The sequence below is a fragment of the Phacochoerus africanus genome, chromosome 13 (assembly GCF_016906955.1).
Source record: "Phacochoerus africanus isolate WHEZ1 chromosome 13, ROS_Pafr_v1, whole genome shotgun sequence".
NCBI classification, from domain to species: Eukaryota; Metazoa; Chordata; class Mammalia; order Artiodactyla; family Suidae; genus Phacochoerus; species Phacochoerus africanus.
Genome location: NC_062556.1, coordinates 12,155,420 through 12,178,111, shown reverse-complemented (window position 1 = coordinate 12,178,111; position 22,692 = coordinate 12,155,420). Strand labels below are relative to the sequence as shown.

Genomic DNA, 22,692 nt, shown 5'->3' with positions numbered 1-22,692 from the left:
TGCCGCGGCCACACTGCGGGGCGTTCCATGAATACGTTTTATGAATGTTCCTAAATATATCTCTTTTCGTTGACGGGAAAGTAGGACAGCGTTTTAAATATGAGATGTCACAAGAATGCAAGTCAGAAAGGATTTTCGGAGAGGTTATCCGTAGGAACATTGTAAGAGCTTCCAATACATCCTGTGATGTCTGTGGCCAGGGTGGTGCCTGACTCTGAGGGTGTGTGTGCCTCTTATTCCACACCTGGCCGTCCACCTCCATCCTGATCCCACTGGCGATATGTGCCTTGGAACCTCCAAGTCTAGCCTCTTTTTAGGTGTGGTGGCATTTATGCCCAATTATTTCTTGGTGTGTGTGTTCTCTGAAACAGGATCTCATGTGCTCATCTAGAGAAGGGTGAACACAGAGGTTCTTCAAAATGGTGAGAAATCCCTCAGAGAACAATCGAGGAGGCTGGGTTCTCGGCCTGGCAGTGTTCGTAGGGAAATCTCTGGTAAGAGCCAGGCCCAGTCTCCTCCACCCAAGTGTCTGTGAGCTCTGTGGCTTAGGCAGTGCGGTGACCTTCTTGGTGCCACGACACATGTGCGCCCAGGCTCTTAGCCACCTAGAGTCTGTGAACACACGGCTGTGTGCTTAGCAGGCTTCCTTGACGAAAGTGGAGACCTGTGGAAGCCCAGTGAATCCTCAGAAGCTCTTGGTGCAGATATACGACTAAGCCGAAGGAATTGCTGAGCCAGCCAAGCAAGGGGAAGAACACCTATTTTGATGCCACACATAATATCTGGAACTCGAGGGTGTGTAGTGTGGTTTTTGACCTTCCTTTAGCAGTAGCCGGAGCTTGGAGAATGATTCCACTCTGAGTGTGGTTTTTCTTTGTCACCAACATCATTGCCTATTTTCGGGCAGGCTCAGTGAAGGATAATAAAAGATGTGGTCCCTGCCCTGGTTGAAGATAAGATCCAGTTTGGGGAAATATACAGATATCATCAAGCAAAATCAACTTTTCTCTATTTTAAATTGATCTCCCCCCCCCTTCCATTTGGTGTGGAATTCTTGGTTCTAGAAGCCCGTTCCTTCAAGGGAATTCCAACAATTGCGAAATTACTTGTTCTTGGCAAATTGTGAATCAACAAGAGTCCCTTGGAACTAGATTTGGACTCTTGTGGCACAATTGTGCCGTCCTTTCTGCATGTCTGCGTGGTTTCTTTTGGTTTGTGTAGATTTGGGAGGAAACCCTAGGGTTGGAAGAATGATCACCACCTTTAAAAATAAAACAAAACCTTCGACAGCCAATCTGGTCTTCATAATTTACAGAGCTTGAAGAGCTTGCCAAGTTGGCAAGGGTATTTGAGAACTGGCAGTGTCACCCCCACCCCCCAAACACACTTACACCCCTTTTAGAAGACAAAAGAACTCCTTTCTAAAACAATTAATTAAAAAGTAGGAGCAGTTATGATACCACAAGCAAAATATTGGTTCTGTTGCTCAATAGCTCTCTGAAGGATTGGATATTAACTGATTATTGTTTTGAAGTTACCTAACTTGAAAATCAAGGAAACCAGTTCATATCTACCTACGTATGCTATGTATTTTTCTGGAAAAATGCAAATTTAGATCATTATGACTTCTTTTTTTTTTTTTGTCTTTTTGCCATTTCTTGGGCCGCTCCTTTGGCATATGGAGGTTCCCAGGCTAGGGGTCAAATCGGAGCTGTAGCCACTGGCCTATGCCAGAGCTACAGCAACGCGGGATCTGAGCCGCGTCTGCAACCTACACCACAGCTCACGGCAACGACGGATCATTAACCCACTGAGCAAGAGCAGGGACCGAACCCGCAACCCCATGGTTCCTAGTCGGATTCATTAACCACTGCGCCATGACGGGAACTCCCGTTATGACTTCTTAAGTGGCATGAGGTAGTCTTCATACTTGGAGGAAAATAATACTAATAATCACTCCAGATTAAATCTCCCTCCAGTGCTCCCTTCCCCCATCAGGGTCAGCGCTGCAGTTGTGAGCAGGTGAATACACTGGAGACGTGTTGATCAGTGCCCCGTCTTTCTGCAGACAGGGTTTTTGGCAGTTAAGTAGCTGCCCAAGGTCATAGAGCTAGTTAGGAGTGAGGGCGTTAAAAACCTACTTTAAGTGCATTGAGGAGCCAATAATCAGAGGGTCTGTGCCTCTAGGGCACAGTGCACTGTGGAGGTCAGAAAGGAGGGGGTGCCAGGTTCAGAGTAAGTTGGGGTGCCAGTCCTAAGGCCCTCGATTATGACTTTGGGACCCTGGGTGTATCCTGAACTCACCTTCAGGCACAATGATATCATTCACCTCCTTCATTGGGGTGTTGGGAGCTTGAGCGGGAATTTTCAGCATGTGACACACCAATTGATTGCTGCATAATAGTGTCAGACACATCATGGATGTTCGATAAATGTGAGCTTTTTCCACTTCATTCATTTCGGGAGGGCACAGTCTCTAGCGGTGCAGGAAGCTTTGGAGCATGAATGAGCAGCCACTCTGAATGGGTTAGAGGTCAGTTTGCTAAGGGTGAAGGAAAGGCCAGGGAGGCTTGGCAGTCTTTTGGTTGGTCTGGCCTGACCTTTGGGGAGCAGTTGTAAGCTTCTTGCTCCCACTTTTCCATTTCCCTTATATGCTGTTTCAGTGTGCCTGAAATGGTGTCATTAAAATGTCTTTGCTTTGAATGCGGTTTCTAAATTTTCTAGATTGTCTTGTTAAAATACGGATCCCCTGCAAGGGACAGCAGCACAAGCCTTTATCTCTTAACCCCCGAGCAAGGATGAATTGATCCCACAGGCAGCCTGCTGCAGAGAAGGCTCCATAGCAAGCTAGTGGGGACTGCAGGGGCACAGGTGTACCTTTGAGAAGGTCCTGGGATGGAAATCAGGTGTCCTCACCAGGCTCTTCCCTTACCGGAAGGGGGGGAGCCTGTTCCTACTGGTTCTTTTTGTGATGGAGTCAGGGACAGAAAAGCAGATTCTGCGAAGGAAACGATGTTAGCACTTACCGCAGGCTGGGCACTACCCTGAGAGCTTCCTGTGCATTAACGTATTTAAGAGCGGATACTAACCATTAGGTGGGTACTCTTATCTTTCCCCGGTGTGATGGAGGAATTGGAGGCTTCAGGATGGTGATGAAGTGGATTTCTCCAGGTTGTCCCCTTCCAGTGGGGTCAAGGCTGGATCAGCACCTTTAAACCTCCATTTCCTCAATCACGGAGACAGAGGTTTGGTGGAAGGAGAGGCCACGTGCCCCAAAGGGAAAGTAACTCTCATCTCCCCCTTTTTTTTTTTTTTTTTTGCTGTGCTTCTGCTTTTCTTTCTCCTCATCTTCCTCCCCACCCCCCTTTTAAATCCATTTCATCTGAAGCATTGCATATAAGTAAATGAGTTAAGGTGAATCCACTTTTTTCTTTTTTTTCTTTTAATTTCAATTGAATATGTGAATTTGTTGGAAAACCTCTTTTAAGTCAGTCGAATCTACGAATTGATTCTATTTGCTCTTGGTCTGGCTGTGGGGAGCTCAAGCACTAGGTAAAATGCTTAGACTCTGACTCTTAAGGTCTCCCTGCTCTCTTTTGTTTCCTGGTCCACCACTCTCGCTTGTGTTTTTAGCCCTGTAATGATAGGAAAGCTCATTTCTGACTACCACCAGGATTAGCACATGGCTTGCAGGGAGGCTTGGAGTCAGGCAAACCCGGGTTTGAGTTCGTGGTTTCAGCATTTCTCAGCTGTGTTACTTGAAGGAATTAAGGAGACAATTTTCCGTGCCTCAGTTTCTTCATCTGTAAATGGGGTTAATAATGGTTTGAAAAGTTTGTTGCGACTTTGAAAATAATAGCTGTTCAGAACTGGTCATTGTATATAGGTAGCTGTATTCTGACAAAACTGGGGTTGATTAATGAGCTGTTTCCACTGGGTCTGCTTCTTCAATCTCTTTGTCTTTTCTCTCCCAACTTGATAACCCATGTTCAACCTATCCTCAATTAGGGCAGCATCTCCTCCAGCTGGTCTCAATCTGAGCTTTTCAAATCAGGATGATCATATAACATCAGTGTGTGGCTGTTTTTGTGCCTCCCAGGTTCAACTTTCGTCCCATCATGTCCTTCGGCAGAGACATGGAGCTGGAGCACTTTGATGAGCGGGATAAGGCGCAGAGATACAGCAGAGGGTCGCGGGTGAACGGGCTGCCCAGCCCCACGCACAGCGCCCATTGCAGCTTCTACCGAACCCGCACGCTGCAGACCCTCAGCTCTGAGAAGAAGGCCAAGAAAGTTCGCTTCTATCGAAACGGAGATCGATACTTCAAAGGGATTGTGTATGCCATCTCCCCAGACCGATTCCGATCTTTTGAGGCCCTGCTGGCTGATTTGACCCGAACTCTGTCAGATAACGTGAATTTGCCCCAGGGGGTGAGAACAATCTACACCATTGATGGGCTCAAGAAGATTTCCAGCCTGGACCAGCTGCTGGAAGGTGAGCACACGGAGTTATCCGAAAGGATGCAGTCTGGGTTCCCACATGTCTGTATTACTCTGGCCGTCTCCTGCTTGTTAATCTCTAAGAGAGCATTCAGTCTTGGGGCTGTGATCCCTACCATGTCACACGTTTGACAGTTCCTTCAACTGTAGTGTAAAGAAAAACAACAGCTGAGGGTATTAGATCAGGTAGCTTATAACAAAAGGCTGAGGGACAAAGCATCTTAGTGATAGAGCATTCTCTGCTTTTTCTCACACCGATGTTACATGAATTTTAAAAGTCCATTTTGATGTCTTTAATCACGTTTATATTCATTTCTAGCTGCAAATAGAACTTTGGCTATTACATGTCTGAAGGTACTTTCATGTCTGGAAATAATGGATCATGAAATTTTAGAGCCGAAAGGAACCCTATCTAGGTATCAAACCTATTAATTCTGGAGTTCCCACCATGGTGCAGTGGGTTAAGAATCCACCTGCAGGCTCGGTGGTTGATGAACCTGACCAGTATCCAGGAGGACTTGGGTTCGATCCCTTGCCTCGCTCAGTGGGTTAAGGATCTGGCGTTGCCATGAGCTGTGGTGTAGGTTGCAGGCATGGCTTGGATCCTGCGTTGCTGTGGCTGTGCAGTAGGTCGGCGGCTACAGCTCCAATTTGATCCCTAGCCTGGGAACTGCCATATGCCATGAGTGTGGCCCTAAAAAGACAAATGAATAAATAAATAAATCCAGCTGCAGCCACTTGGGTTGCTGCAGAGGTACAGTTGGAGCCCTGGCCCCGTGCAGTGGGTTAAAGGCTTTGGTGTTGCCACAGCTGAGGCTTGGATTCAATCCCTGGCCCGGGAATGTCCATATGCCACCTGTGTGGCCATTAAAAACCAAAAACCTATGCCTGGAGACCGAGGCTCCCCAAATTCAGGTGATATGTGCCTACAGTTACATGGTAAGATAGGGGTGATGCTGGACCAAAAATTAGGTTTGGTGGCTATTCTTTCCAATATGGTATGCTTAAATTGTAAAATTATTTTAAGGTTTGACTAAAGGATTGTCTTTCTGTGATATTCGAAGCTAGAAAGGAATTAATATTCATTTGATTTTTGTTAAGTTTAACTTACATTAACAGTCCTTATCTGTTACAGACATTTCATGTGGAAATGGGACTCTTGGGTCCATGGATGAGGTCTGGTGTCTCGTGTGAGCAGTAGGTTGCCCCCTTTGGAATACGCTCGTGTCAGGACCAGCCTCATTTGAACAGGGCGTGAGGTCTCGCATTAGAAATGCTAAGGGAGGAGTTCCTGCTGTGGTGCAATGGGATCAGCAGTGTCTTAGGAGCACTGGGGTGCGGGTTCAGTTCCTGACCAGCACAGTGTGTTAAGGGTCTCACATGGTTGCAGATGCAGCTCAGATCTGATCCCTGGCCTGAGCGTTCCATACACTGCAGGGTAGCAAAAACAAACAAACAAAAAAAGCAAAAAACATAAGGGAAGTAAAATGAGTTGGAGAGAAATAACTGAGATTAGATTCATGCCAAGATATAAACAAGGGTTCTCTTTGGATGGGAGGTTTTTTTGTTTGTTTTTTTATTTTTAATTATAGTTGATTTACAATGTGCCAATTTCTGCTATGCAGCTAAGTGTCCCAGTCATGTGTGTGTGTGTGTGTGTGTGTGTGTGTGTGTGTATGTGTATACACACACATTCTTTTTCTCGTATCATCCCCCATCACGTTCTATCCCTGTGCTATATAGCAGGACCTCATTGCTTATCCATTCTAAATGGAATAGTTTGCATCCACTAATGGCAAAATCCCACTCCATCCCATTCCCTACCCCCTTGCTCTTGGCAACCACAAGTCTGTTCTCTATGTCTGTGAGCCTGTTTCTGTTCTGTAGATAGGTTCATTTGTGGCATATTTTATATTCCACATGTAAGTGATAGCACATGATATTTGTCTTTCTCTTTCTGACTTATTTCACTTAGTATGAGAAGCTCTAGTTGCATCCATAATGCTGCAAAGGCATATGTTCTTTTTAATGGCTGAGTAGTATTCCATTGTGTATATATACCACTTCTTCTTAATCCATTCCTCTGTCGATGGACATTCAGGTTGTCTCCATGTCTTGGCTATTGTGAATAGTGCTGCAGTGAACATATGGATGCACGTACCTTTTTGAATTGTAGTTTTTTTCCAGATATCTGCCCAGGAGAGGGATTGCTGGATCATGTGGTAGTTCTATATTTAGTTTTCTGAGGACCCTCTATACTGTTTTCCATAGTGGTTGTACCAATTGACATTCCCACCAACAGTGCAGGAGGGTTTGGAGGGGAGATTTTTCGAAGTTGAGGCCTCAAGGTCCTGATGAAGTGATGGTGGAAAGGAAGTTGGGAATGTAGGGAGAACTTGATTTCGTCCGAGTTCATCTCTCCTCCAAATGTAGGTGCCCAGGCCCCGGGGTCTGTCTGGGTCCTGAGGGATGTCCTGCCCTCACTCAGGCAAACCCTCTTGTCCTCCTTTAGAACGACAGCTTGTGTTACGCAAGTCGAGGCTGAGGCTTTTCTACTTTCTCCCATTTCCTTCCCCTTGAACCCTTGGCAGGGATGGCAGTCCTGTCACAGGATGACTGCTCTTGAGAGGGTGTGGAAGAGCCTGGGTTTGGTGTTTCTTTGCGGGAATTCACATCTCTTTTCGATGACTCGTCACTCTGCCAAGATGCCTGTGGAGTTGGCCGTTTTCCTTCTATTCAGATGCTGGAACTTCCAGTAAATTAAAGGGGAAGAATGAACATAAAATCTTTCTGTATCAGCTGTGATTTTTGTGCTCTGTCCTTTCGTGACCTTGGAAAATACAGGATAAATAATTTGGTGAGGTGTTCCAAGGAACCTCGATATCAAGTGCAAGGTCAGGGGCCTGAACAGTCACCAGACCATCCCTTTGAGGGCTGATGATATTGTAGAGAAAATATGCCAGCATCTCAAAGCACCTCCTAAGATAGCCAGGGCTTGGCGCCCTCTGTTGTAGAGCCAATTGTATGACATCTACGGGGGAAGGGTGCTTAAGTCAGTTTCTCTCCTGATGCCATCTTTACTCAGAAGTGGCAGAGATATTCCCATGATTCCTGTCCACCAAGGAGAGCGTATGAGAGGTGGGCAATGGCACTACTTTACATCCGGGGACTCTACAGAATCATAGCGTGCTCGCCACCATCTTCATCAGTTCATCAGCACGAGAGAGCACTTTCCCTGAGAGACTCTGTTCTGACTGCTGATGAGAATGATAGCACACAGGTACTGAGCATGTGTCTTGCATATATGAACTCACTTCATTCTGAATGATCCTAGGAGGTAAGTGCCATCACTGTCCTCATAGAAAGATGAGAAAATTGAGGCAGAGTGTGGTTAAGTGATCTGCCCAGAGACACACAGCAAGAAATGGTATGAGTTAGGATTTGAACCCAGGAAGGCTGGTGCCAGAGCCTGAGGTCATAATTGCTGCTAATGAGATACTGAATGGGGTATTGTTGGCGGCTTTTTAAAATTGAAATTGTAATTGATTCACAATAGAGTGTTTCAGGTATACAGCAAAGTGATTCAGTTATGTGTGTATATATATAGATATATATAACACATGTTTGTGTTTTATACACATACATATGTAGTGGGTTTTTATTTATTTTTTAATAGTGGTTTTTAAATGAAATCTTATGTCTTAGCTTCCTCTTAAAAACAAATGTTCTTAACCTTGGCTTAATTCCAGAAATGACAGATACTTCTCCCAGAAATGCTTTTATAGTTTCATTTGCCTCCAAATACTTTTCTCCTCAGTCAATATGAAGTAACTGCAGATTGAATGTTCTGATGTCAAAAAACTCCTTTTGGGGGGAAAAAATCCTTTTTCTGATGAAATGGTAACCTCAGTAAGGTAGGTGAGTTCATTTATTGCATTAAATTTTTTTTTTTTTAGTTTCAACACATTTTTTTTTCATTTATAGCACTGACAATTAGAATGCAGCTGCACTTAGTATTGAGCTAGCTGGAAATTCATTTAGATTTGCCTCTTTGTCAATTATGTTTTTGCTTCGTCTGATAAAATGCAAACCGTTGCTTCATATTCATCATTAGGTTCGGAGCTCCCACTTTACATACTAATTTTATGTAAACGTCAATGCATGTTATTAGCGTCTCATTTTCCCTTCCAATATGATGATGTTTGAGTTTAAATTAAATCATTTTAGTGGGTGCAGTGACAAGTATATTTGACTTGTAATTGTTTTCTGTAAGTCTGTTCTTATCTCGGTAGAAATTCTGACAATGACAGATGTGAATTTCTTTGTAATGGTCTCATGGTCACTTGTGGTATTGCATTATTATTCTTACGCACAGATTATTATGCCTCAATTTGGCTTAACATGTTGATAGAGCTTGGCTTAAAAATGTTGGCTGAAGTACAGTTGTAGAATGTGTGTGTGTATATGCACCCATATGCATGATTGTGTGTCTGCGCATGTATGTTCACAAATACACGTGTATACATATATACACCCATACACTGCAGAGTAGACCACGGATGAGATGATGCTTTTAATTGTTTGCTTTTAAAATGGTCTTTACATATTTAAAAAAAATCATGATGCTCAATAAGGAAGATCGAATTGCAGGCCTCTTGCTGCAAGTGATTCACCTTGAGACCTGGCCTCATTTTCCCAGCATTGCCTTTTTACCCAATTTACACTGTCTGTCTTCCGCTGTGGGTATGTAGGTATGTTGTGAGGGTAAAGGAGGAGTAACGTTTAGCACCTTTGAACTCTGAGGAGAATGATGGAACATAAATCCTAAGCACCGATTGATGCGTTAATTTTTTTTTCTTTATCAGATGCTGTAGCATCAGTGACCTGTGTTGAGAAATAGGCATTCCTCCCCCCCCACACACACTTTTAAATAAATGTTTATTTTTGAGTACAGTTTTAGGGTGGTGGCAAGATTGAGCAGAAAGTAGAGAAATTCCCCATATACGTCCTGTCCCCAAGAGGAATGCATTTGTTATGGTCAATCAGTCTACGTTGATGCATCAGTATCACCCCAAGTCCAGAGTTTACGTGGAGGGCGCACTCTTGGTGTTGTAGGTTCTGTGGGTTTGGACGGAAGTACAAAGACACATGCCTACGGCTGTAGTCCAGTGCAGAGTAGATTCACTGCCCTGAGGATGCTCTGCGCGCTGCCTGCTTCTCCCTCCCCGTCCTTGACCCCCGGCCCCCCTCTTACTGTCTCGGGTGAGCCTTCTTTGACCGTCGGTGAGAATGTCGGCGCGAGAGGCCCAGAGCATTTCCTTTAAGCGTCAGAGTAAAAACTATGTGCGTCTCTTGTCTTCGGGATGTAAATAAGCTCGTGTGTACGTGAGGTCTGCATGGATTAGAAGCAAGTCCCTCTTTTCCTCAGCCGCCACCCGTGCCGGGACACCCCCTCCCCACCGTGGTCACCGCCTGTCTCCACAGCTCCCGAGAGGGCGCTGCCCGAGTCCCCGCCCGAGTTGACCTCTCGGGAATAAACCCTCACCTCACCCCGAAGTTAGGCAGTCTCTCTCCAACCATGATTTCTGAGTCCCCCAGCTCGCCTGGCAATTTCCTTTCCCCTGATGTGGTGTCATCTAGTTTTTTTTCCCTCTAATTCGTTGGCTTCCTCTGTGCCTCTCCCTGCTGTCTTAAGGGTCTCTTATTTGTATATTTACTTTTTTGAATTATAGTTGATTTATAATGTGTGCATTAAGTTTTTTACATTAAGTTTTGAATAGCTACAATGCATGCCTCTCTCAGATTCCCCTGTGGCCAGCAGTTTACTAGTTGTTTGAGTATCTATCCCTTCAGAGATACCAGTGCGTGTTAAGAATATACATATCATTGGCCCTTAAGTTAACGTACTGGTCGGCACTCTTGCTTTGTGCATGTAACAGTGTATCATAAAGCAAGTCTAGAACCACTGTGATCTTTTTACTGACTCCATAATATCCCTTTATACAAATGTGCCATCATTTATTTAACCAGTCTTTTATTGATGTGATTTAGGTTGTATCTAATCCTCTGTTATTAGAAACAGTTCTGCAGGGGATACCCTTGGATGTAGGTTTTCCACATATAGGAGACTATCTGTGAGATCAATTCCTAGAAGTAGTATTGCTGGATAGAGAGTATAAACATTAAATTTTTAAAAGCTATTGCTAAATTCTTCTTCATAGAAGTGGTACTGGTTTATACTCCCTTTAGTGATGCATGAGAGTGGATGTTTTTCTACAAGACAATATGTTACCAAATGTTTTGTCATTTGCCAATCTGTTAAGAAAAGAAAAATGTGTATCCTCTTGTAGTTTTACTTTTCATCTTTCCTTATGTATTGTCTCTTCTTAGCCTTTGACCATTTTTCTACCATGTTGGGGTCTTTTCTGATGGACTTGTAGGATTTTTTTTTAAAGCTATTAGCCCTTCATGATAGTAATTTCAAGTTTGTTTTTTTTCCCCAGATTGTCTTTCAGTGACTTTGTTTATTGTGGGGTTTTTTTTTACCATGCAGATTTTTAAAAAAATTGTAAAATCAAATGAATCAATTTTGGAGTTCCCAGTGTGGCACAATGGGTTAAGAATCTAGGTGTAGCAGCTTGGATTGCTGTGGAGGCATGAGTGTGATCCCCCGCTGGCCAGAGTGGGTTCAAGGACCCAGTGTTGGCACAGCTGTGACTTAGTCACAGCTGCGGCTGAGATTCAGACCCTGGCCCTGGAACTTGCATGTGCTGTGTGGGTGCAGAAATTAAAAGAAAAAAGAAGAATCAGTCTTTTCATTTATGATTTGATGTTCATGTCTCTTGGGTCCTTTGTACCCTGAAATGATAAAATTGCCACCCTCATTTTTTTCTAATTTTTTTATGTTTTATTAAAAGTATTCTAATGGAAGTCCTAATACATGAAGTAGGGATTCTTTTAAATTTGTTCCCAGGCTACGTCCCTCATTTTGCAAAGTTTTTGTTTTGAAAGTAATTTGGATTTAACAGAAGTGTCAAAGATAGAAAAGATACAAAGTCCCCATATATTCTTCACTCAGATTCCCTTGAGGGAGTGTCTTATAGGCAAGGGTTGTACAATTGTCAAAAGTAAAAACCCCTGACTTTGGGACAGCACTAGGAACTAACCTATTGTCTTTTATTAATGCCTCCTCCATTAATGGCCTTTTTTGTTCCAGAATCACACATTGCATTTAGCTATCCTTTCGCCTTCATCTCCTCCAAGCTGTGACAGTTCTTGCGTTTTTCCTTTGTCGTCAGTGACTTGACAGTGTGAAGAGTGCTGCTCGCTTGTTGTGTAGAATGTCCCTCGACTCATCACTTTATCCAGTGATGAGTTTCAAAGTTCTGCACTTGGGGCAGGAATGCCCCGGAAGGGGGTCGTGTCCTTCGCTGGGCTTCGTTTCAGGAGTACATGATGTTGCCGTGTCTTGTTGATGGTGAGGTTAACTCTGACCAGTCGGTTAAGGTGGCGTCTTTATCTTCGCTCTGAAGTTACTCTTTTCTCCTTTGTACATAATAGAAATTTGGAGGGGGGCCTTTGAGGCTGTGTGAGTATCTTGTTTCTCCTTAACTTTTGCCCACTGCATTTCGGCACCCCTTGGTGGGCTTTGCCTGGGGCTGCGATTACTCCCGGAGTTCACGACAACTTCTCTTTTTGCCTTTACCTTGTTGCACTTTTAAACACAGCTCCCTCCACTTCCCTGTCTTGGGATCATCTGCTGTGATATCAAGTCCATTTTTTTAACCACTCTTTGAAGTCCCATTAGTCTCACCTCAGACCTGTCTTCAGCACGCCGAGCACCTGGATGTAGTTAATTTATACTCTCATCCCCAATCCTTTGAACCTCACCTTGCATGACGTGGCCCCATTCTTTATCCGGAATTCATTCGCCTGCCGACCTTCCGAATCGTGTTGAATGGCATCCCCGTCTCATTTAACATCACTCTTGGCTTTTCCTTCTCTTTATCCCGACCCGATATTGTTGATTCTGCCTAAGACAGGTCTGCAGTTTGTTTCCTCCCCTCTACCACCATTATTACAGTTCTCAATACTGTTTTAAAAAGGTTGCTTTTTTTTTTTTTTTCGGAGTGACACATTGTTATACAGTGAGCATTATAGACAAATTTGAAAGATGCAGAAATTTTAACAAAAATTAAATAGTAGCTCCTCAAATTCCTGCCACTTGACTCTGGTTATCTCTTCCCTGTTCTATTGCAAAAGGCCCCTAAGCTAAAAATAGGTATCTTTATTTTTTCTTTCTCAGTTTGTTTTTTCTTTACTTTGTTATAGACTCTGTATTTGCCCCTGTTTTCCCATTCCTCCTACAGCTTCTCCTAGATCAGGTCCTTAGGCACATGTGTCTCATAGGCTTCGAACCAGTTTTCTTGCCTATAAACCGGGCCGCAAACCATTTTTTGTGCCCAACTTTTGCTTCATAGCAGCTCTCCTGCTTCCGTAGAGAATACAGCCCATGATCTTGAACGTGTTTGTCTCGGTGGCCCTGCTCCTGCCGCTTCCTTCTGTTGTGGCTTGTCCGCCGTGACCCCCTGACGCTGGGCTCAGCTGCCCTCTCCCCTTGTGCAGCCCCCCACCTCTGGGCTTCCCTTCCCTCCGTGAGGAGGGTAAGATGCGTGACCTCCCGGGAGAGGGGGTGGCGCACAGGTTGTGCTGCATAGTCAGACCACCTGCAGCCAAGTGCTGGTTCCACCCCGGCTAGCTGGGTGGCCTTGAGCCAGCTGCCTAACACCTTATGCCTCATTGTGTCCTGGGAGAAGAGGTTGTGGTGAGGATTGCAGGTAGCAAAGCATAGCTTTCGACAGGATCTGCTGATGGCAAACACTCAGGTAGCCTGTTCTGCCAACAGCATTTCCAGTCTCATCCCCTGAGTCTACAGTTGTACAGTCTGCTGCAACCTAAACAGTTCTTGCCTTCCTCTTGCTTATCTCTGAGTCCAGAGCTCTTGCATGAGAAATTTCTGCATTTGCTGTCTCTACTTCTTTTACTTCCACGTGTATGTCAGCCCTTTGGTTAGCCTCGTTGCATTGTAACATACTGGTTTTTTCATCCATGTCTCTGGAAGTCAGGAGTCATTGGAGCTCTCACTGCCTGGCATGGTTAGTGACAAGTGTGCAATGAATATCCCTGGAAGAAAGAGGAAAGAGAAAACGAATAGATGGATGAAAGCAGTCTGGTATCATTGCCAAACTGAAATGGCTGTTACGATGCCACAAGTGGCCTCCAAATGACCAGGCACTGATTTCTTGGGGGTCCTTATCTTTGCTGCTGGATGCTGATGTCTGGGTGTCTCCCAGCCATATACTCACCTCCCCTTGGTTTCCATGGCTCCAGACACCTGATTTCTCCTGGTCCCTTCAGTGGCTCCTCCATCTCTGGGCACTCTTAAGTGCTGGTGTGACCCTGGATTTCATCCTGTCCAGCTGGGTGGGGTCTCTCTGAGCGTTTTCTTCAGTTCCCATAGCTGCAGCTCCCACATGCATCTCCTTCCCAGAGTCCAGACCTCTGTTTCTAACTGCTGGCTGGAAATCTCTACCTGGTTGACTCCTAGGAACTTCACATTCAGTATGTGCACAACCAAATTTCCTTCCTGACCATCTAATCCAAACTGTTTCCTTTCTCATTTGATCTGCTGTGGCACGTGGGAAGTTGGCCAAGATAGAAATTTCGATACCATTATTTCAGTATTCTCATAGGCTTGTATTCCTATGAGCTCTGCATCACCACAATCCAGTCCATTGATTCATCTGCTCAGTACTCCTCATAGCATCCGTATCTCGCTGCCCTAGTGCAAGTGTGTAAAGTTCAGTTCTCTGGCTCCTCTCCTGGTTTGTTAGAATCGCTTTCTAAGTGGTGTCTTGACTTCTGTCTCCCCATGCCCTACCTCAGTCCTTCCTTCACACGATAGCCTGTGCGGTCTTTCTAAACCCAGGTCCGATCACACATAAAAACCTTGACCTTGTTGCCTGCTGCAGTCTCACTTTAACCTGTTTGTCCCTAGAACCATTTTTATTTTATTTTTTAAGAAGACATGAATATCAAACAGACTATCCCTTTACTGTACTGTTCAGTAGAGCATATTACTATGTTATTTCTTTTTTTTCCTTTTTTTTTTGTCTTTTGTTGTTGTTGTTGTTGTTGCTATTTCTTGGGCCGCTCCCGCGGCTTATGGAGGTTCCCAGGCTAGGGGTTGAATCGGAGCTGTAGCCAGAGCCACAGCAACGCGGGATCTGAGCCGCGTCTGCAACCTACACCATAGCTCACGGCAACGCTGGATCGTTAACCCACTGAGCAAGGGCAGGGACCGAACCCACAACCTCATGGTTCCTAGTTGGATTCGTTAACCACTGCGACACGACGGGAACTCCTGTTATTTCTATCTGAAATGCTGTCCTTTTCTGCTAATGAAAATCTTACCCTCATTTCTGGGGCCAGCATGAATTCCATATCTTCGTCATTGATGATGCAGTGGGAAGTGGGAAATGATATTTTGTCTCCTCTGAATTGTTTTTGCTGGACCACTTATCTAGCACTTATCTAATTGTTTTGTGGTGGAATCTTTTCATTTAGACATCTTTCTAAGCTCTTTGAAGACAAGCTCATGACTTAGGATTCTTTTCAGGTCTTAATACCGGTTGAGAATTTAGGAGGTTGTTTAAAATTCTTAGATTTCATGGCTGATAGTGTTTGTACTTGCTACAATGTTATTATTTGTTGCTCTGTTATTAGGAAAAGTTTTTAGCAAAGAGAATAGACGTTTACATGCTTCCAAATACAGTTTGCCATGCTGCTTTCCAAAAGGGTTGATATCAATTTATAATGTCCCTAGTGGCATTTTCTATTTCTGTTTGCTTTTGTTTTTATCCTTTGTCATACATTTTAGTACCGTGTATTTTTGTAAATTATAATAGGCTTTGCACACTGTATTAACCCTCTTGTATTACAGGTTGTCAGTCCATTTTGCCTTTTTAATTTTAGTTTCTCTAGCTTTCAATTATATCAGTTTCAAATTAAAAAAAAATTTGGATCCCTCAATTTTTTCTTTATGTTATTTTTCTGTTGCTTTAAATTTGAGAGGTTGATATTTTTCATAGGTCTGACATAGACATTCAGTTTTGTTTTTAGTAAGCTTATTTTTATGTACTATTATTTTGTGAAACACTTCCATGGAAGAATGATCCATCAGTGCTTTTGGGAATCTTTTTTCTTGCCTTTGATAGCACTATCAAAATTGTCTTCTTAGACCAGCGGCTTCCAGGTAGATTATGAAATGTTGCTGTGTATATCTGAGGTAGGCTCATAAAATATATCCAGAAGGTACTGTATGATATTTTATTCCATGAATAATATCTTCCATGTAATTTAACTCAGTGCCATTTTCAGAGGTTTCAACATATATTTGAATCTTTCCAAGCTTTTATTGTAACTCACAATAGTGAATTTTAATTTGCAGAATTTTCAGTAAGAAAATTCAAAATTTCAAAGTTTATACTTTGAAAAATTGAAATGTATTCACAAAGCCCTCAGTTAAGATACTTTTAAATATGTCACATGTGGAACCTAAAGGAATCCTCAAGACAACCAGCTTTATTCATGTGAATAATCAAGATAAGACCATTTTCAGACTGAGATCAAATGATGTCACAGCTGGAATTTACAAGTCCCAACCCTTAGCCAAGGAAAAGCCTCTAGCAATAAGGAAAAACAGGCTGAACTTCTCGCATCTCTTAATATGGGGCGTTGTGGAGGAACACATTTCCAGCTGATTCACCACAGGCCAGGTCAGCCAGGGAGCTGGTACCGTATTATTGAAAGTTTTCCATAGTGACTTATAGAATTTCTTTTAAGTGCAAATTCTCTAATTTCATAATGGGAGCCAGTGGCAAAGTAACATTAACTATATAAATTTTTTATTAATAAACTTTGTTAGAGAGAAATTATCTCTCTACTTTGAAGAACAGCAAATGTAATAATTTTAAAGTGTGTATGTGATTTTTTGAAAACAAAACAGGGACTCCTCAGTACCTTTACAGTAATCTAATATGGGGAGTTCCCATTGTAGCGCAGAGGAAATGAATCCGACTAGGAACCGCGAGGTTGTGGGTTTGATCCCTGATCCCACTCAGTGGGTTGAGGATCTGGCATTGCCGTGAGCTGTGGTGTAGGTGGCAGACATGGCTCAGATCTGGCATGGCTCTGGTTCTGGTGTAGGCCGGCAGCTGTAGCTCCTATTAGACCTCTAGCCTGGGAACCTCCGTATGCTGAGTGTGCAGCCAGAAAAAGCAAAAAAAAAAAAAAATCTAGTATGTGTATACAAATTATTCTGTTTTCCACTGTCCTCAAAATGCCTGTCTTTCAGGAATAAATTACTGTATTCTGATACTTTTAGATGTATTTGTTAGATCCAAACATAATTTAATGCTTCATTTCCTTTTTCTTTATCAGTTTATCATTTTCTTTCTCTTTTTGATAAGCAGTAAATATCAGTTTTTTGGCTTTTGCGAATGCCACAAAAATTCAGACAGATGCTGCTTCTGTGGTTACTGCTATTTGTTGGGGTGTCTTAGATACCTAGAGTATTGTATTTCAAATTAAGTATAAGCCTTAACACAAAAATTTTTGGATCTAATAAATTGGAACAAAACTGACTGTGTGATAACCAACCAGCAAGTCATTGTGTTTAGTAATTTCCAGCTCCACCTCCAAGTAGATTTTTGTACCGTTTCCTTCATTGCTATCTTGCCAGCCTTGTTTAATTTCACCTGCAGTAAATAATCCCGATCTTACAAAGCAAATTGGGGCTGTTTCGCTCAAATATACATTGATTTAGATAAATTAACTTTTATTTCACTGTGGTGGTAGGAATTACACCAGAAAACTCTGGAATGGCTTAGTTGTATAGAGGAAGTACATTAATGAGAAGTTTTACTTTATTTTGCTGTTTTTGAATGGCCTTTGACTCACATACCTTATGTCAGGTCTTAAACAAAACCTATTGATGATTCTTGAATGAAGAATATAACCTAGCCCTTAACTGTCTGCCCAGTTGAGGAAGGGATTAAATTCAATTAAATTCAGGCTGTCCAGAGCCATTTGACCAAATCACGATTATGTGTTTTTCCCATTCAGAACCATTCCATATGTCTGTTCATATTAAGACATTAATCAAAAAGCTAATTTTTACAAAATCAGAAAGCACAATCCACTTTAACTGCGTTTAGACAGAGGCTAGGAGAAGTTTAGAATTATGATTAAGATAAAATTAATCAAGGAGGTCCTGTTGTGATTCAGTGGCTTAAGAATGTGACATAGCGTCCATGAAGCTGTGGGTTCGATCTCTGGCCTCACTCACTGGGTTAAGATCTGGTGCTGCCGCAAGCTGCAGCATAGGTTACAGATGTGGCTTGGATCTGGTGTTGCTGTGGAGGAAGCCTGCAGCTGCAGCTCCCATTTGATCCCTAGCCCAGGAACTTCCATATGCCACATGTTTCTGCAGTTTAAAAAAAAAAAAAAAAAAAAAAAAAAAGAAGAAAAAATAGTCAAAATGGAGGTCAAATAGATTTAATGTAACTATATTTGCACAGCTTAATAGAAGCGTATTCACATAGGGAAGCCCATCGTGGCTTTTCCTGGATTCCTGAATAGTGTAATAGAGTCTAAATGACAGGCCTGTTTAGTGTGTGATCTTGGGTTTGGTGGCAGCTCCTTCCTCTCCCTTTGGCTGTCACCTTCTTTATAGCACAATATCCTTTTTATTGAAGTTTCACACCCTTGCCCAAGATTATTCTTGTCTTTGAATCCATAAATGAGGCAGAGAAGCCTCTAAGCCTCAAAGTGACAACCTCTAAACACAGGTTTCTCTTCACTGCCGTTGCTTGAACCAAGCCTGCATTACCTTCTCAAAGTTGTCATGCTTTTTGAAATTTTCAGCTTGCTTTGTCTAAGAAGATGCAAAAATGTTTATTTTCTCTTGCAATAAAGCCATTCCATACTATTATATGAGTACTTTAAAATTCTTCCCTTCTAAAAATTTTTTTCCTAAAGCTGAAAATTTCCTTTGTTGAAGTGTAAACCGCTCCATGTTCTTGTTTTTTTTGCCGATGCCCACGGATGGAGCCAGGGATTGAAACTGCACCAGAGCAGTGACTGGAACCACAACAGTGACATGCCGGGTCCGTAACCTGCTGAGCCACCAGGGAACTCATGTTTTGATTTTAGTTATTCGCTTAGTATATAAACCTACAAATAATCAGACAATTGAGTATCTCCAGTTAGCATTCTGGCAAAGACAGGTTTTGCCAGCTAAGTGATGGCCCTTGTTGGGAAACCCTTAGGGCATCCTCAGGTTGAGGTGGGTCCCAAGTTGTGTCTGCTCGTGACCATGTAGTTAGAAACAAGGAACACCTCACAGGATAAAACGTGCGTACTGCGCAGTCAGGGCAGGGTAGCCTCGGCTGATTTTCACTTGTGTAGCAGGTTTGCATTTGAGATCACTTTGACCTCTACTCTTTATTTTATTTTATTTATTTATTTTTTGGTCTTTTGTTGTTGTTGTTGTTGTTGACCTCTACTCTTTAATTTGATCGTCACAAAAACCTGATGAGATGAAAGTGACCACTGGCATAGCCATCACCTGACGGGTGAATAAACCTCCCCTGAGAGGACGAGGGGACTTGCCTGAGCCACGTGCCCAGATGCCAGGTCTTAAGCCGAGAGTTCTAGCTCCCCTCCCACCAAACCTTCAGAAACACTGCTCTTGTTGCAGCCCCCGTGGGTTTGTTTGGATATTCACACAATCTTGAGAAAAGCATAGTAGGAACCAGTAGTAATCTGCTAAGTGGCTAAAAAGGGGGTTTACTGAATTTGTACTATTTGTAGCACTTTCAGTGAGACAAAATGTATAAACACACATTGGAGTATGTGTGTGTGTGTATGCATGTATACACGTGTGTGTGTGTGTGCATGCATACACACACAGATATATATATATTTGGGGGGAGTGCACCCTCAGTATGCAGAAGTTTCCGGTCAGGGATGGAACCCATACCACAACTGTGACCCAAGCCACGGCAGTGACAATGCCGGATCCTTTCACTGCTAGGCCACCAGGGAACTCCAGGAGTGTGTTTTAAAAACATTACACAGTAAATGTTTGATACCATGTAAAAGTGTGCTTTTCTATTTTGAAACCCTGATTCAGTTTTTTATGTGAATACTATTCCATGGCCTTAGGTGCTTGTACTATTAATTTAAAAATAGGACAAGGATTTAGATAAAAGTAAATGGCTGTGTAGGATTAGTCCTAGGTCACTTTACTTGCAATTATGAAGGCTTTTTAGCATTTTTACCAATTCCCAGTTATAAAGACTTACTAAAAGAGAAAAAAGCCATTATGAAATCTTTCATTTCAAAAAGCTTTGGCCTAAGGTTATGAACTGTATATGCAGGACCAGTCATTTTGTAATTTGTTGTCTCTTGGTACATGTGTTATTTTTTTTTTTTTTTATGTGATCCACTGTCTGTATACTAGTCTGAATATCTTCAGTACATGAGTCTCTGTTAAGGAATCATTTTAAATTTTATATATTTTCTTTTTTCAGCTTTATTGGGGGTATAATTGACAAATAAAATTGTAGTTATGTAAAGTGTGCCTCATGATGATTTTACATATGTGAAGGATTCCTCCTATATCTAGTTAACTCATTTATCACCTTTTATTTTCGGTGACAACATTCAAGTTGTGTTCTCTCAGCAAATTTCAGTTGCACTGTACAGGGTTATCAGCTGTATTCACCATGCTGTACATTAGACCCTCAGATCTTACTCCTCTTATGTAGCTGTATTTATTTTAAAGTGAGTTTATGCAGTTTGTGAATTGAGCACTCTCATAACCCTTTCTTTATAAACAAGTAAGATGTGGCTTCCTAGTGTGTGTGGATCACTGGTTGACCCTGTGAAGGTGGAGGAAAAGGAAGGGCAGTTATTCTGCTTGTTTTTGGAATTTTGCTTGACTTTTCAAAATCTTTAGCGAACACCTCCACCAAACATATAAATTACACAGCTATTTTAAGAAGCTGTTTTCTGATCCATTTTCAGTTTTTAAATGATCTCAGGTGGTACCTCTGATGTGAAAGTTTTCTGCAAATATAAATATACCTAAATCCCCCTAAATATTTTCTATTTTGAATTCACTTTCATATCTTTCCGAGAGCTTTTCAGTATCAGTGTTTCTGTCACCAGTATGCAGAGGAAGAAAGGGAAGAATGATGATTCCCCCCCACCGATACCAATCTGTGGCTGACAGAGCCAGATTAGAATTGAGAAATCGATCTTTTTCATTAATTATTGATCATGCTCTTCTGTTGTTTAAAAAGTCACACGTAGCTCTTCTAAGTGGAAAAGGAGAGGAGTTCCCTGGTGGCATAGCGGGTTAAGAATCAGGCATCGTCACTGCTGTGGCTCAGGTCTCTGCTCTGGGTTAATCCCTGGCCCAGGAACTTCCACACGTTGGAACTTTCCATGGCCAGGAAAAATATTTATATAGAGAGAGATCAGAGAGTAGGACAGAGGAAATGAATTTACCTCCATGTAAATTTAAATGTTTCTCTCCTCCTTAGGAGAGAGTTATGTCTGTGGCTCAATAGAGCCCTTCAAGAAGCTGGAGTACACCAAGAACGTGAACCCCAACTGGTCGGTGAACGTCAAGACCACCTCCGCGTCCCGGGCCGTGTCCTCACTGGCCACCGCCAAGGGGAGCCCTTCGGAGGTGCGGGAAAATAAAGATTTCATTCGGCCCAAGCTGGTCACCATCATCCGAAGTGGGGTGAAGCCGCGGAAGGCTGTCAGGATTCTGCTGAACAAGAAGACGGCTCACTCCTTTGAGCAGGTGCTCACCGACATAACCGACGCCATCAAGCTGGACTCGGGAGTGGTGAAGCGCCTCTACACCCTGGACGGGAAGCAGGTGAGGGAGGGAGGGATCGTGGCATGACCTTAACGTTGTGGCCAAGAACCAGGGGGTTGGGGGATTGGTAACAGCACGTGCTGGGGACCAGACGCATGCATCTTACCGGTGTTGCGGGAGTTGGGTCGTTTTGTCAACAGACACACGGCTCTTGCTCTCAAACCAGTTCAAGGATAGAGTGAGCACAGGATTCACCATAGGAATGAAGTACAAACACAGACCTCTGAAGCGTACATGGTTATGGGGAGCTTTCCACTTTTCCAGTTATTAACTGCTTACTGTAGTGGTGCTTTTTCAGCCATCTGTTGTCAATTTTGTTGTGTGTCTTATCACCTTGAGCAGAACTGAGGTGTAGAGGTAAACTAAGAGAAAAATCTTAAGTCCTTTCTTTGACCTAAATAATCTTGCATAGTTCTGTGTCTTGGTAATGTTCACAAGTGAGATTTATTTACATTTTATGGATTTTTAAGTACATATGTAAGGAATGAAGTATTTCCATCTGGATGTCTTTAAGAGGCATATCTCTAGAACATGATATATCTTGTATTAAAAACACAATTTCAGAATTAAATTGAAGGGGGTGTTTCTTTAGCCATGGAATGTACATCAGTTGAGTAGACATTTTAATGGGCATCGTTCTGATGAACTTAAAGGAAGTCTTGTGGGGATTTAGGCAAAGATTTGCAGCACCCTAATGGTGAGCTGCATAAAGGAACACTGATGTGTGCACAGTGACTTTTGCCGATCGTTCAGCGTTTACCAGCGTCTTTTTGTTTCAGATTATATATGTATATATATATATATTTTTTTTTTTTTTGCCTTTTCTGGGGCCGCTCCCCTGGCATGTGGAGGTTCCCAGGCTAGGGGTCTAATTGGAGCTGTAGCCACCCGCCTACACCAGAGCCACAGCAACGCAGGATCGAGCCACGTCTGCAACCCACACCACAGCTGACGGCACTGAGTGGGGCCAGGGATCGAACCTGCAACCTCATGGTTCCTAGTCGGATTCGTTAACCACTGCGCCATGACAGGAACTCCAGATTATAATTTTTAGTTACACTGTCTTTGCTTGAAATTTAGTTTTTAACATGAATTTGTCCACATGCTTTTTAGAAATTATTTTGAAGGGTATTTTTTTATTACTCAATGAATTTATTACATTTATAGTTGTAC

The 22,692-nt window shown here is 42.7% G+C and overlaps 1 protein-coding gene across 3 annotated transcripts in view; it reads left to right on the top strand.

The window, feature by feature from the left end:
- DCLK1 (doublecortin like kinase 1) overlaps nt 1-22,692 on the top strand; it is a 346,047-nt gene that overhangs the window by 1,096 nt on the left and 322,259 nt on the right. For all 3 annotated transcript variants that reach the window (XM_047755857.1, XM_047755860.1, XM_047755859.1), the window contains exons 2-3: nt 4,100-4,494; nt 21,173-21,519. In XM_047755857.1, coding sequence (XP_047611813.1) covers nt 4,119-4,494; nt 21,173-21,519 — 723 coding nt within the window. In that variant the 5' untranslated portion in view covers nt 4,100-4,118. The remainder of the gene's footprint in view (nt 1-4,099; nt 4,495-21,172; nt 21,520-22,692) is intronic.